Source organism: Diceros bicornis, chromosome 28 (genome assembly GCF_020826845.1).
Source record: "Diceros bicornis minor isolate mBicDic1 chromosome 28, mDicBic1.mat.cur, whole genome shotgun sequence".
Taxonomy (NCBI): domain Eukaryota; kingdom Metazoa; phylum Chordata; class Mammalia; order Perissodactyla; family Rhinocerotidae; genus Diceros; species Diceros bicornis.
The window spans coordinates 35,214,697-35,228,799 of NC_080767.1; the positions used below are offsets into that span (position 1 = coordinate 35,214,697).

The following is a 14,103-nucleotide window of genomic DNA, read 5'->3' on the forward strand; positions in this document are numbered from 1 at the left end:
GAGGATCTTATTTTGTTCAACAAAAAGATTTGAGAAACAAGACAGCATAGTACAGTGAAAACAGCACAAGCTCTGGAGACAAGAGACCTGGGTTGGGTTTTCCCTCAGCATCTGTGACCTTAAAGGCCGAGTCACTGGTGGCTACCGTCACCCTCACCCTCACCCTCCTCCTCCTCATAATTCCCAGATGCTTCTCCAAGGCTCCACAGTGCGTCAGGCTTGGGAGCCCAGTTGGCTAGAGCTGGTCTGCACATGGGACCCACAGCTTTTCACCCAGATTGATGATTGCTGGACCTCCACAGGAATGGAAGCCGCAGTGAGAAATAGTTCCTCGTCTATTTTAAAACACACCATTGTGCTAGGGAACCACAGTCTAACGTGCGTATCTCCTACCTCCCAGGGGGAAGTAAAACCCAGGGGGAGCATCCATCTAGGAAGACACTCTTGTTAAGTTGCCGTGCCTCCCTGGCCACAGCCCATCTGTTGTGAGGAATGGGTGGTTTCCATGTGGTGTCAGTGAAGCAATGTGGTTGCCACCTAAAGTGGCCCGAGGCACAGATCATAGCTACTGGTTTTTATATAGAGTTAACATATTTAAAGAAATCAGGACTTCCGACTTGGCTGTACTTTGAAATGCTGAGTAGAAGTAACTCCAGAGAATTTGTCCCATTTTGATAAAAGTTAAAAATCAGCTTTATCTGCAGCTTCCGTTGGGTCTTTTTACCACAAGTCGGGTGCATGTTTTCTATGGGAGAGCTCAGTTCTTTTAGACGCTCTGTAGTATGATGCTAATTTAATTCTGCTTTATCTTTGTGCGTGTGTGTGGCATCTCAGGGTTATGACTCAGTCTACTATATAAATTCACCACAGCAATGCATTTGTGTGACTAGTGGGCTGGCCACAGGTGGTTGGTTCCATTGTTTCCCCTTAGACCTGATCAGGGGGGCAGCATGATATCGGTGGGTGCGCAGTGACGTCTCGCGTTATTAGAACCGTGAGAATTCTAATAAAAAATCTACCAACTCTGTTCCCAGAGCTCTTTTACAAGGAGCTGCTTGGAACCCAGTACATGAAATAGTGATAGAGAGTCAGGTTGCAGACAGCTGGCACCTGGGGCCAAGTCAAGCATTTATAGAGTGATTTTCACACCAGTTCCCCTCCAGCCTTTCTGTGGAAATGTGCAATATCCCAGAGTAGTTAAGACCGACTTGGGTTTGAGCCTTGGCTGAGCTACTTACTAGCTGTGTAATCTTGGCTAAGTTACTTAACCTCTCTGAACTTCAATATCCTGGAAGTTACAAGTCCAGGGACCAATCTTGGTCTGCCATTCATAGGCCCTGAGACAGGAAGGCTGTGCCAGGGGATCTGAGAGGGCCCTAATGAGCTCTACTATGTTATGATTTTACGGCCCCATCTTTATCGATTGAGAAACAAACTGTGCTGTGTTCTCTTTTTCGGGAGAGAAAACAGCTAGAAATGCCTACTCCTTTAGGTTTTTAAAGATTCATTTCAGACAAGCCTCGCTGTGGCAGCTGGTGTAACACTGCTTTTTCTTTGATCCATCTCCAGGATGGGCACTATGGCAGGAGGGCTGGCATGTGCGTGGCTGTGCCTGGGCTGAGCTGAGGAGCAGTGTCCCAGGCCTCCCAGAACCATCTTGGGAGAAGGCCAGGGCTGAGGCTCCATCCTGTCCTTTCCTCTTAGAGAGGGAACCCCCCCACCCAGCCTTCCTCTTTAACAGACCTGATTGACAGGTGTGTGTATGTCGAGGGTATATAGGTGGAGAAGAACGTGTGAATGTAAGAAAGAGTGGAGAGGAAGGGAGGGCAGCAGCAGAACCATTGGGCCCAGGAGGAGAGGGCCACAGGCAGGGCCATTGGGCCCAGGCCTCATCACAAGCATCATCCTAACTGAAATGCCCCCAGGTCTGGCCAGACCTGAGTGAGACGCCACGGAAGCCAGGAGCTGCCTGGGCCTCCCTCCCTCAGGCTCTCAGAGGCCTGGGCCTGGCCCAGGTCCAGGTCCAGCCTGTTACTGTCTGGCTGGGAACAAGCTGGTGAGTGCTGCTTCAGATAAGCGGCCCTGACTCCCTCAGTCCCCTGGGGAAGGGTGTGCTGCGGGCTGTGCAGCCCAGACAATGAGGAAAGGAGTGGATGGCTCTAAGGTTGTGGAATGAGAGAGTTAGAAGCTGCCAAGGCTTGAGTGCAAAGGTGTTTAATTGCAAAGGTGTTTCTGGTGAGTGATGTCGCCTGAACAAAGAATCTGAGGGGGGAGCACAGAAGAAGGTTGTGTCTTCCAGGACCAGAACCTACCCCCAAGCTCTCAGAACAGGCCTGATAAGAGCTCTCTGCTGCTTGGCTGAGAAAGACCATCTGCCTTTTCCGCCTGCTTAGTCCAGCACCAGGAAACGGCAGGGCCCTCCTGGGCCACTCTCTTCAGGGCTCTGTCTGCCCATTCAGCTTCCACAGCCGGGTGCCCAGTCCCAGCTGGTGATGGCTGTGTGGGAGCTCAGAGGTGAGAGGGGTCACAAGGAAACTGTTACTAATAATCAGTACCAACATTTGAGGGCTTTGATTAAAAAAAAAAAAAAGGTAAATTATAGTGCATTCAGGTTATCTCCGTAAAAAATCGCTGCCATTCCCTCCCATTCTGGTGTGCTTTCTTAAGTGGGAGAGAAAGGGGGTTGGGTGCATGCAGGAGCCTTGGAATGCACACAGCCCGTGCTGGATTGTGAACGTGAAGGAGCAGGGGATCCAAACCATTTGAGGTGCCAGGAGTAGGGCCGTGCCCCTGGGTCTTTACGTGGACTCATCTCCATCAGGGACCCACTAGTAACTCGGTTTCCCAACTCCCAAGTCCGCCTGGTAAACTCTTAGAAATCCTTCAAGATGCAACACTGAAGTCCCCACCTCTGTGCAACTTTTCCCCTCTATTCCAGGGAGGCTCAGTCGTGCCACCTGAGTGTCCCTGTAGCCCCTCATTCGCCCCTCTGCAGAGCTCTTAGCACACCGTGGCATTTCCACAGTGACCGCAGAGCTGTGGTTTTCACTGCATTCCTACTTTCAGGTTGGGGTTGCATACTTGGTTATGTTGGTCCCATAAATTCTCTCATTCTGGAAACTTTGGCCCTGGCAGATGCTCCTTCTCAGAGAAATCCTTTGTCAAACCTGATGTGCTGAATGTAGGGGATAGAACTGGTGGGCATTGGGTGGACCCCAGTGCATTCATGCATCTGCCTCCTCCCCTAGACTGAGTTCCTGGAGGTCAGGGACCATAGTTTTCACCTGCCCCTCCCTGCCCGCCACATCTAGCTCTGTGGCCAGCACAGAGTAGGGGCTTGGCCATTGTTGGCTGCCCCACCTGACATCATATCACGTGCCTGATTGCACTGAGTTTCCACATCAACCCTGTGATATTATGACTCTTGTCCCTACTGTACAGAGGAGAAAATTGAGGCTCAGAGGAGTTAAGTAACTTTTGCATGAGCAAACAGCTAATGGGGGGAAGGGGATGCAAGCCCAGGTCTTTATTCCTGCACTGTATATCTATCAGCTTGGTTCAAGCTCAGGAATGTTCTGAAATTGTTGAGTCAGAAACTAGAGATGCTTAGGCAAGAAGAGATCTATTGGGTAACCATTGAGGTCAGCCTGACTCACGCCAGGATTATAATAACATTCAGCAGAGCCTCCATTTGGTGCCCAGGGGCACGTTTTACCCTCTGAGTATTCTATCAAGACATGTTAGCACACTCTGCCCTCTCTTTTGGAGCTTCTGATTTAAAACAGACGTATGTACAGATGAACATATGCTGTAGAATGTCAGAGCTAAAAAGGGACTGTTTGTTTATTTCAATCTCCTTGTTTCAAGATGAAGAGACCAAGACCAAAGGTAACTCATAACTACCATGTATTGAAACTTACCATGGGCCCAGCACTGTGCTAAACATATTTTTTTTTGTAGTATTTCGTTTAATCCTCAGGTAGGGACTATTTTAATCTATCCCCAATTGACAGATGAGGAAACTGAATCTCTGAGGGGCAAAGTGACTTGCTTAATGTCCCAGAGCTAATCAGTGGGGGAATCAGAATTTGAATCCAGGTCAGTCTGCTTCAAAGCACGTTCTCAACCCGCACCCCCAGTAGAGGGCTTTCCTGTGAGGTGCTGCAGGCGCATGCTCTGCCCCACGCCTCGCTCCCTGACCCCTGCTGTGGACCTGCAAACAATGCAGCCCTGTCTGTTGCAAGGCCACCCTCCTGCACTCAGGTTCAGCCCCTCTCTGGAATTAGCAAGAAGCTGCTCTTCCCAGTACCGGTGGTTATTTTCAGAAATGTGAAGTAAGTGTAAAACAGGATATTTTCAGTAAAAATATCTCCCTGCTTATACAGTGAAGTGGTACCAAAATCACTGACTTGGAGCAGATATGTGGTTATTAGTTTTTGTAAAGATGAATCTAGTTCCATATGACAGCCTGTTTGGAAGGCTCACAAGGTCCAGATGAATGAGAGGCTGAGCTTCAGGGGCCTGGGCTCATTCACCCCCAGAGTCCTAGAGCACAGAGGAGTCAGCCCTAGATTTAAAGTGAAAAAGTCTGAATTTAAATCCAGCTTGAGGATCCTAATAAGACAGTGTGCAAGTTACTTAACCTCTCAGTAAACCTTCCGTAGGAGCTGAGGGGTTAATGATGTAAATGACGTAATACATGTGAAAGTGCCCAGCACCAGTGTCTTGGTCAAGCTTCAAAACCCCATTCCTCCACCATAATGATATTCTGAGAATTACCATATTTTAAGATGAAACATGTATTTAAGAGTATATGGAACAATCAGTGAAAATTCTAGACAGCAGCAGACTCTAGGAAACATGTGGACTTTAGAAAGTCCTCCTCCCCATCCCCCAGCCCGACAGTGTGTTTATCATACTTTTCCCGTGATAACACTTTTCCTTTGGCCTGTTTCCTCGGTGAGCATTTACCGAATGCCATTTCTGTGCCAGGCACAGTACAGGAGCTCGCAGGAGACATCCTCCTGGCCGACACAGAGCATCTAGTGCAGAGCCCCAACAGCTACAGGCCTGAAGTTCTTTCCTATCAGAAGCCAGAGAACATCTGTTCCCGTCTGAGACTCCCCATTTTTCCTGGTTCCTTTACCTTGGAGCATCCTTCTAAGGAATGTGGTCCCCCTCTCACCCCACCAGCTCCAGCGGCTTGGCCCAAGGGACTGCTGGGGGATTGCGCAAGTCTCTTGGCCTGGCTTCAACTTGCCGTGGCTTTTCCCCCACTTGTGGTCACAGCCAAGGGAAGCCTGGCGCCTGACGCTGAGGCCCGGATGGAGCGGGCTCCCAGAAGGACTTACCCGACGGCTTGTCTGTGGAGGATGGGAGGCTGGTGAGGGTGGGCATGGTGGGCAGAGGGGGGGGCGGCAGCACCTTCAGGTTCTGGTCACTCTGGATCTCGTTGGTGGAGATCTGATTGATGATGCGGTTGTAGGGGGGCGGCTGGTAGACCGGGGGCGGCTGGTAGACCCGGGGCGGGGCGGCGGGGGGCGGCTGGGGCACGGGCCTGGCGGCGGGCATCCTCTGGCAGTGCTCCTCGAGCTGCGCAATGATCTCCGACTGGTTGTGGGCCAGTGTGGCCAGGTGCTGGTACTTGTGCTCCAGGTCCTTGTACTTGCTGGCCAGCTGCAGCATGTCAGCCGTCTGGTTGAGGATCCTGTTCTCCAGCTGGGAGAGCTCCAGCGCGTTGTCCCGCTTGCGGATGATCTCATGCAGGAGCTGCATGTAGAGCTGCGTGACCCGCGAGTTCATGTTGCGGCTCTCCTTGCGCAGCAGCTTCACCTCGCTCACGATGCCACCGTCCACCTCCACCAGCTGCTGCAGCGTCTCAATCTGTCGCTTCTGTTTGAGCAGCTCATTGTTGAGCAGCTCCAGCTCCTGCTTGTGCACCCGGTTCTCCAGGAGTACCTCGGGCTCCTTGGAGTTGACGCAGATGGCGCCTGTGACCCGCTGCTGGGGCACAATGAAGGTGTAGGTGCACTTGTCCTGGGACTCACCGGCCCGCTTGTACCTGTTCAGGTAAATGTACTCGCTTGGCGAGCCCTCCTCAGTGCCCTCAAAACCATCCTTTTGGCCCGCAGCGGCTCCCATGGCAGCCAGTAGTCCCAGCCACCAGCACGTCACGCACAGCGACCTCATGGTCCTTGCAAAATGGTGGTTCTTCTTTGCAAACAGAGCCTATGAAAACCTGAAAGTAAACAGAAGGGGAGACTCAGTAATGGTCCTGTCACTGCCAGTACCCTGTGCCATAAGTGAGCTCAGCCTTCTCGCCAGGCAGATCTTTCCAAAAACGCAGCTTCAGGAGGCAGCCCTTCTGAGAGCAACAGAAGGAGACAGGCAGGCCCCAGCAGAGGTAGGAAGGAAAAGGGAGGGGACCAGAGCATCTGAAGGCAGGAGGCCATGGCCCTGCCACTGCTGGAGCCAGGTCCAATGCCCACAGCCGTCTCGCTGAGCTCGTGGCCCAGAGCCTGAGAACCACCTGAGGGCAGCCTGAGGTTGGGGAGAGGAGGCAGAGGAATTGTTGTCCGATCTCCCTTCTCCTCTGCCCCCCACTCCTCAGACTGTTAAGTCTCCCCATTCTGCACTTTCATAACCCGCTGGACTTTCCCTTTGTAACGCCTATCACAGTTATGATGAATTGGAGTTCTCTGTGATCTCCCCTGCTGGACCCTCTGCCTCATGAGGGCAGGCACTGTGTCTCATTCAATCCTGTAATCCACAGGATGCTGTCCTAAGCACACTTCCAGCAAATATTTGTTAAATGAATGAATTGCTAGACATAATATGGAATGTGTTGAGTGTGTAGTGGACAGTGTCAATGGAATGATGTGTCTAGTCACATGGCTTTGGTCTGTGTTTTAGCCAAGCTACAGAGCCCAAACAGGAACAAACAACTGAGCTCTTCTAAATCCAAATATTTGCAACAACCAGTAACTGCATGGTCTCGATCATTGCAACGTGATTAAACTAGGCGGGAACAGAAAACAGACGTGTGTCTGGATTTTTTTCTATTCTTGGACCATTCACTCTTTCACCAGATATCCATCCAACATCTGTGATATGCCAGGTAGAATACTGGCTGCTGGAGATACAGCTGCAAACAGGATAGAGCCAGCCCTGCCCTCACGGGGCTTACCCATCATCACACAATCCCTAAGTGCCGTGCAGCACAAGCAGTATGTGCTGTGAAAGGGTATAACAGGGAACTGACCTAATGAAGGGGTCAGAAAAACTTCCTTGAGAAAGTGACCTTTACGCTGACCCTTGAGGGATGAGTAGGAGTTAGCCAGGCCCAGAGGGAGGGGATGGACATGCACAGATCCCTCGTCTCGCCTACTCAAGGACATTGCTCCAGCAATTCTCCCCATTTCTCCTGCATGATCACATTTTTTCCTACAGTCATGCTGTTATTTCTCTCAACTTAAAGAAAATCCTCGTGACCTCACATCCCCTCTCCAGCTACTATTCCACTTCTCTGCTCCTCTTTTTAGCAAAGCCCTCCAAAGAGTTGCCTACACTGTTTCCAGAACATCCCTCTCTTCCTGTCCTCTCTTGAGCCCACTCTCGTCAAGCCTGGACCCCACTTCACTCCAAGCGCTCTAGAAAGATCACCAGTGGCCTCCACTTACCAGACCAAATGGCCAGTTCTTGGTCCTCGTGAATCCTTGGCCTCTCCATACTGTGGGACATGGTTGATCACTCCCTTCTTGGACTTCCTTTCCTGAGTGCCACCCTCTCCTCCTGTCTCACTGGCTGCTCTGTCTCAGTCTCCTTTGCTGGTTCATCTTCCTGTTCCTGTCCTGGGAGGCCCAGAGCTCAGTCCTCAGACCTCTTCTTTACCTTGGTGATCTTGTCCAGTCTTGTGGCTTTGATTACCTTCAAGTGCTGAGAACTCCCACGTTTATTTATCCAGCCTGGACCACCCCCTTGGCTCCAGACTGGTACGTCCAGCTGCTTCTTTGACATTTCCAGTCGACTGTCTACTAGACGTCTCAAACTTAGCTTATCCAGAAATGAACCTGGTGTTCCCCACACCTCCATCCCAACCTTTTCATCCCAGTTTTTCCTTTGTTAATAAATAGCAATTCCGTTCTTGTTGCTCAGGCCAACAACCTTGAAGTCATCCTTGACTCCTTTCTTTCTTTCCTGTCTCACATCCAATTCACCACCAAATTATAATAGCAGTATCCTGGAAATATTCCCAGAATCCTACTGTTTCTTCCCACCTCCCTGCACCCTGGTGTTACCCACTGTCACCCCTCACCAGGCCCTAACTAGTCACCCTGCTCCTGCCCTTGCCCACTACAGTCTGTCCTCGACCCAGAAGCCAGTTAAAAAAAAAGAAGACTTAAAAAAAAAAAAAAGGTCAAATTGCGTCCGTCTTCTACTTAAAATCCTCCGGTGGCTCCTCCTTTTGGAGAAAAAGCTAACGAGTCTCTAAGGACCTCCTGATCTGGCCCTGCTCCCTTCCTGGCCTCATCCCTGACCCCTCGCCTCCTCGCTCACACCACTTCAGCCGCACTGGCCTCCTGGATGTTCCCCGAGCCTACCAGCACACTTAGGACTCAGGACCTTTGCACTTGCTGTGCCCTCTCTCGAATACTCTTACTCCTTTTCCTCATTGCTCGCTGCCTTGTTTCTTTCAGGTCTTTGCTGAAATATCACCTTCCTGGTGAGGCCCTCCCTGTTTATTTAAAATTATGACCTCGCCACCTTTCCCCTCTTTCGCCTCTGTGGAGGTGGGAGCTGCACAGAGGAGGCCATTTATTATATTTATTAATAGCATCCATTTACTGAGTGCCCACTGTGTACCTGCCCCTGCACTAAACATTTTGCAAGTGTTTTCTACTTTATTGAATTCTCATAATGTCTTTTTAAGGTAAATACTGTTGTTATTTCCATTTTACAGATGAGGAAACTGAGACTCAGAGAGGCTTAGTGACTTAATCTGGTTTTTAGTGGTGAAAAACTGTTAGCATCGCCACTTTCTGATTTCACATTAATTTACGCTAAAATAACAATCACGACACAGAACCTGAGGGTTTTGTCTTCCCCAGGCCCCCTTGGGGCATCTCCCGTGAGCAACCTGGGTCCAGGCTCCACCTTGTACCAGCCAGTGGACAGTTACAAAGCAGACCTGTGCTCCCCAGGGCCCTGCTGAGCTGTTTTCCACTTGAAAGAGAAAGCCTAAGTGTGGTTCTGATGGCCAGCTCAGGCCTTTCGGGCCAGGCAGAGAAAGGTGTCTGGGAGCCCCTGATTGGGGTTGGGCCAGGAGTGAGGGCTACAGTGACGTTAGTGGAAACCAGGCTGAGTTTGTGAGTGTTTGCCTGGTTTCCAATGCACTTTGGCTGCTCCTGCATCAGCAGCCACACCCAGCCCAAACAATGGGGAGGAGCTGCCCTCCCGGCTAGGGTGGGCCTGCCTGCTTGCCTTCCACCTGCAGCAGCTGGCGACAGACACCTCTTTCTGCTGGTGCTGAGGCCAATGCTGATGCCGGCCAGGGCTTCCGCCTTGGCCAAGAAACTGTCAGATGCCCAGGGAGGCAACTTGGCTCCAGGAAAGGGTTGAGTTCCAAACCTTCCCAGGCCTCAAGACCTGGCAGGGTGGCACTGTTGTTGTTGAGTTCTGTCCCCTCCCAGGTGTGGGCTCTCACAGCGTCCCAGGCACAGTTTTGTGCCCTTGGACGTGCGATCCTAGAGGCTGGGCCTCTTCTGTGAAAGAGGTGATCCAACCCTCCTTGCATACTAGGTAAGGAACATGGAAGTGCTTCCAAAGCTAGAGATGGGAATAACACGATAGTGGACAGCAGAGCAGGACTAACAGTGGCGAGTGCTGACCACGCACAGGTGGTGTGTCCGGCACTTTTACCATCACCCCGAGGAGGTGCCATGATTAATTATCCCATTTCGCAGAGGGGGAGCTTGTTCCGTGTCACAGAGCTGGGCTCTGGCCAGGTCTGTCTGGCCTCACCTCCCAGCCCTGCAGCTCCGCTGGTTAGACTGGGTCCTGGCTGTCTTGGTGTCCCCAGCATCTCACACAGCACTGGGCACAGAGCAGGGAGGCAAGAGATGTGCGAATGCGGAGACTGTACTATCTTTAAAGAGCATTTTTCGCCCTTGTTTGAGTAAGAAGAGAACCAAACTTGACAATTAACACTCGTACCGATTTTCAGGTTCCCAAGGCCCTCTGCGTACACATTCTCGTATTGAATCGTTACAGCGTTCAGAGCTGGTTAGTAAGAACATGCCGATTTGAGGGTGAGGAAACTGGAGCTCAGAGAGGTGTCGGATGTCTTGCTCAAGGTGGCCTTGCTCCTGGTGAGACCAGTCGTGAAGCTGCACGATTCTGGCTCTTACTGTTACATTTCCATGGGATCTGGGCTTAGTGGGAGTGACTTGGAGGCGACTGGGTTACAAGAAGGAAGGGAAGGAGTACGGTACTGTGCTGGGTGCCTGACAACGCTGTCCCGGGTAATCCAGCCAGGTTGGTATTCCCCCCGTATTGTACGTGGGGACATGGAAGCCCAGACAGGCCAAGTGACCTGCCCAGGAGCACATGGCAGATAAGAGCCAGAACTGACCCAGCCTGGAGCCTGGGTCAGCCTGACACTAAAAGCTGTGCTCTTCGCGCTGCCCTCGGTCTTGGAGTCGTTTATTTTCCTTAAAGATTCCACACACCCCTCCTCAGTTTTTTGCTAGTTTGCCAGTTCTTAATGGGCAGTAATGAGTTTGTTTACTTTTGCTCTCTTGATATTTATTCAACTAATTGCATCCCAAGAGAAATAACCCCCCAGCATTCCAGCCATCTTAGGCCTGGAGAAGAACTCAACTCCAATCAAAGTGGCGCTCCTCAGTTTCTTTCTATGACCAACAAAGAAAAGCAAATCCAACTGTTTCCCTTGGCTTCAAAATGAAAATAAAAATGATTCTTGAAATTGCTTTTCCACATTGTATTGTGAGGAGTTTCCATTATGCCTGGGTTTCCCTCCCCACAAGTGGGGCTGGTGTGACCGAGCCACGTGACGGCCTCTGCACACTGGGAGTCAGCCTCCCCAGGGCTTGGGTCCCACCCAGCCTCCGGTGGGCAGCTCCGAGCATCCCTCCTTGGCCTGGTGCGGTCGGGCCACACACACTGTGTCCATGTCCTACTCAGCACCATGGCACTGCAGCCACCGTGTGGGGAGAATCGTTTTTTTTTTTTTTTTTTTTTGTGAGGAGATCAGCCCTGAGCTAACATCCGCCAATCCTCCTCCTTTTTTGCTGAGGAAGACGGCCCTGGGCTAACATTGGTGCCTATCTTCCTCCACTTTATATGGGATGCCGCCACAGCATGGCTTACCAAGCAGTGCATCGGTGCGCGCCCGGGATCCGAACCAGTGAACCCCGGGCCGTCGCAGCGGAGCGCGTGCACTTAACCGCTTGCGCCACCGGGCCGGCCCTGGAGAATCGTTTTTATAAGTTGGAGCTGTGTGTCCTGCCCTGCAGCAGAAGCTGCTGGCCCGGGGTACCCTTGTGAGTTCTCACTCCAAAGGTTAGGAATGAGAAAGTTCAAATACTAAAAATAATAACTACAGCCAATTATCACTATGACCCAAGCACTTTTAATCCTCCCAACAGCTCTGGGAGGGAAGCCCTGTTATTTCAGGGCTGCCATGCATGGTGGCCCAAGTTGTGCACTACGCAACTCTGGAGAGTACAACTTACATTCGTAGTCGGTGTAGTTTTGTATATTTATATTACAGCAATTTTCTAAATCGCACAAAAATGCTTTTAAGGCTAACGGCAGGGCTGACAGTTATCCCCATTTGCAGGCGGGGAAACTATTGAAATTCAAAGACTGTGAGTCATTTTGCCCAAAGTCACTGAATTACTAAGTAGCAAAGCTGGTAACAGAACCCCAAAATATACCATGCTGAGTGCATAGATACAAAAGACTAAAGTGACATGAGACTCAAAAGAGATTATTCTCTGACCCATCCACCTCCAGGCAGAGGGAGAGCAAGAGAGCTCTTAGGATCCCCAGGACTGCTGACTCCAGGGAAACTTCTGAATTAAATCTAGCTCTCAGACTGGTATTTCATCCTCAGTCCTAGGGTTGTTCTGTGTGAAGGGGTCACAGAACCCATCCCTCCCGCCCCAGCCAGCCCTACACCAATGCTCTGGGATCACAGATGAAGGCCAGGTATGAATCCAGGCCAGAGGCACCGCAGGAGGTGAAGTGGGCCTCTGCCAAGGCGGGAAGGGAATCTGGAACTGCCACCTGGCCCGGAGTGCGCCTGCCTGGCCCCTGCCATCTGGGCTCTGGGGTGCTAGGAACCTGAGCTGTGCTTGAGGGAGTCTGATGGACCTGAGCACGAACCATGACTGTTAAACCAACATCAGGACAGAAAAGAGAAAAATCTAAACTTCTAAGTTGATACAGTTTTTCCTACTAAAGCTGATTGAGATGTGTGGCATGCCAAAGGGGTGGTACCCAAACCAATTGGTAATCCAGGATGTGGGAGGGATCCAGATAAAGGAAAACTCCAGAACAAAAGGCCCAAGAGGGCCCAGCTGACCACATGACCAATAGAATTTGTTTGTTGTTGTAGACCAATGTCATTTATTTGTCATAAACTTACTGTGTGCCCCGCTGTGCTCTATCTCGTTGGCACTTACAATGCTGTGAATAGGGGACCAAGCATCCTGGTTGGCCCCAGTTGAGGCCTGTTTTCTCATGTAATTATTAATAGCACCCCTTTTACTCTCAAAAGTGTCCTGATTGGGTAACAAATTATATGGTCCCCTTACCTAGGAGAAAGGTATTATTATCTGCATTTTGCAGTAGAGGAAACCCAGGTCCAGAAAGGTTAGGTCGCTTGCCTCAGGTCCCTTGGAGTAAATATCAGGACTGGGATTTGACAGTAACTGCAAGGTCCATGCCCTCACTTCCATCAAGATTGTCTCTCCAACCAGTATGAATAAAAGGTGCCTGTCTGTTTGCTTAATGGTCAGGATGCAGATGCTTTTTAGTCACTGTTGACTGGATTAGTAGAAATGGCTTTCAGGTCAGCACAAGGGTGAGTTTTGTTGGGTGTTAGAAACATCTTGATCATCCAAATGGTGAGACCCCAGAATGGGCATCTAGGATGGGCAGCAGCATCCTCACCTTAGAAAACCTGGAGAAGGGACTGCGCATTACTTGTCCTCAGTGATTCACTGGAGGCCAGGGAGGGAATAGCCACATCTCCACCTGCCATCCCCTCCCAACCGAGGATCCTGTGAATCAATTCTCACCAAAAGGCTGTGTGGGCACCCAGGGAGTCTGGAGCCAGTTCCCAGACCCTGCCAGCTCAGCTCTCATAAGACCTTCAAAAGAGCCATTTGTCCATCCATCCAGCCTTCCATCCATTTAGACTTCCCAGACAGCCAGCTATTGTGTATTGCTACAGCCTGGGTCTTGCCCTTTCATGGGTGATGGGGCCACAGGCATGAGCCAGAGAAGCAGGTGGTACAGGATCGGACAGATTTGCCTGGAAGAGTGGCATTGGGGGGTTGAACCTGCCTGATGCCTTGGGCTCTCGTGCTCCTGCCACTGGTGAGTTGCTGGCTCCAGAAAAGAGCTGAGTTCATGGAGGAGGCGGGTTGTGGTCATACTGTGAGATCATAGGGTAAGAGGGGATGTGGTTAGGCAGTGGGGAGCTGGTTGCCTTTGCCAGGGGGATAAGGATGCTGCTGTTACTTTTTCATGGTGCGTTATTCGGGAGCCATTTTGAGATTTCCCCCAAAGCCCGCGTGCTGAGCCCTCTGTGCCAGGAGCCTCAGCCAACAGAGCAGAGGCGGGGAGAATCTGCAGAAGCCATTTCAGAGCCTGGCTTCTGAGTTGGCTGCTGCATTTCCGGCAGTGCCTGGTGTGCTCTGGAGCCGTGGAACTGGGGGAGCCTCAGACGAGAGGGAGAAGCCAGGGACTGAGTCGACAGTGCTGCCCCAGGGTGCTTCCTGGGAAATCCAGACCTTGCCTAGAGCTGTTCTTCTGGGCCAGGCTGAGTGGTTGGCACCAAGGCCGCCTTGGCCT

At 51.1% G+C, this 14,103-nt stretch overlaps 2 protein-coding genes across 17 annotated transcripts in view; one reads left to right on the top strand and one right to left on the bottom strand.

Annotated features, from left to right (window-relative positions):
- The window catches only part of RALGPS1 (Ral GEF with PH domain and SH3 binding motif 1), a 286,272-nt gene that overhangs the window by 168,801 nt on the left and 103,368 nt on the right, over positions 1-14,103 (top strand). The window lies entirely within an intron of this gene.
- The window catches only part of ANGPTL2 (angiopoietin like 2), a 35,848-nt gene that overhangs the window by 16,127 nt on the left and 5,618 nt on the right, over positions 1-14,103 (bottom strand). Inside the window, exon 2 of the mRNA XM_058524084.1 lies at positions 5,352-6,238. Coding sequence (XP_058380067.1) covers positions 5,352-6,189 — 838 coding nt within the window. The 5' untranslated portion in view covers positions 6,190-6,238. The remainder of the gene's footprint in view (positions 1-5,351; positions 6,239-14,103) is intronic.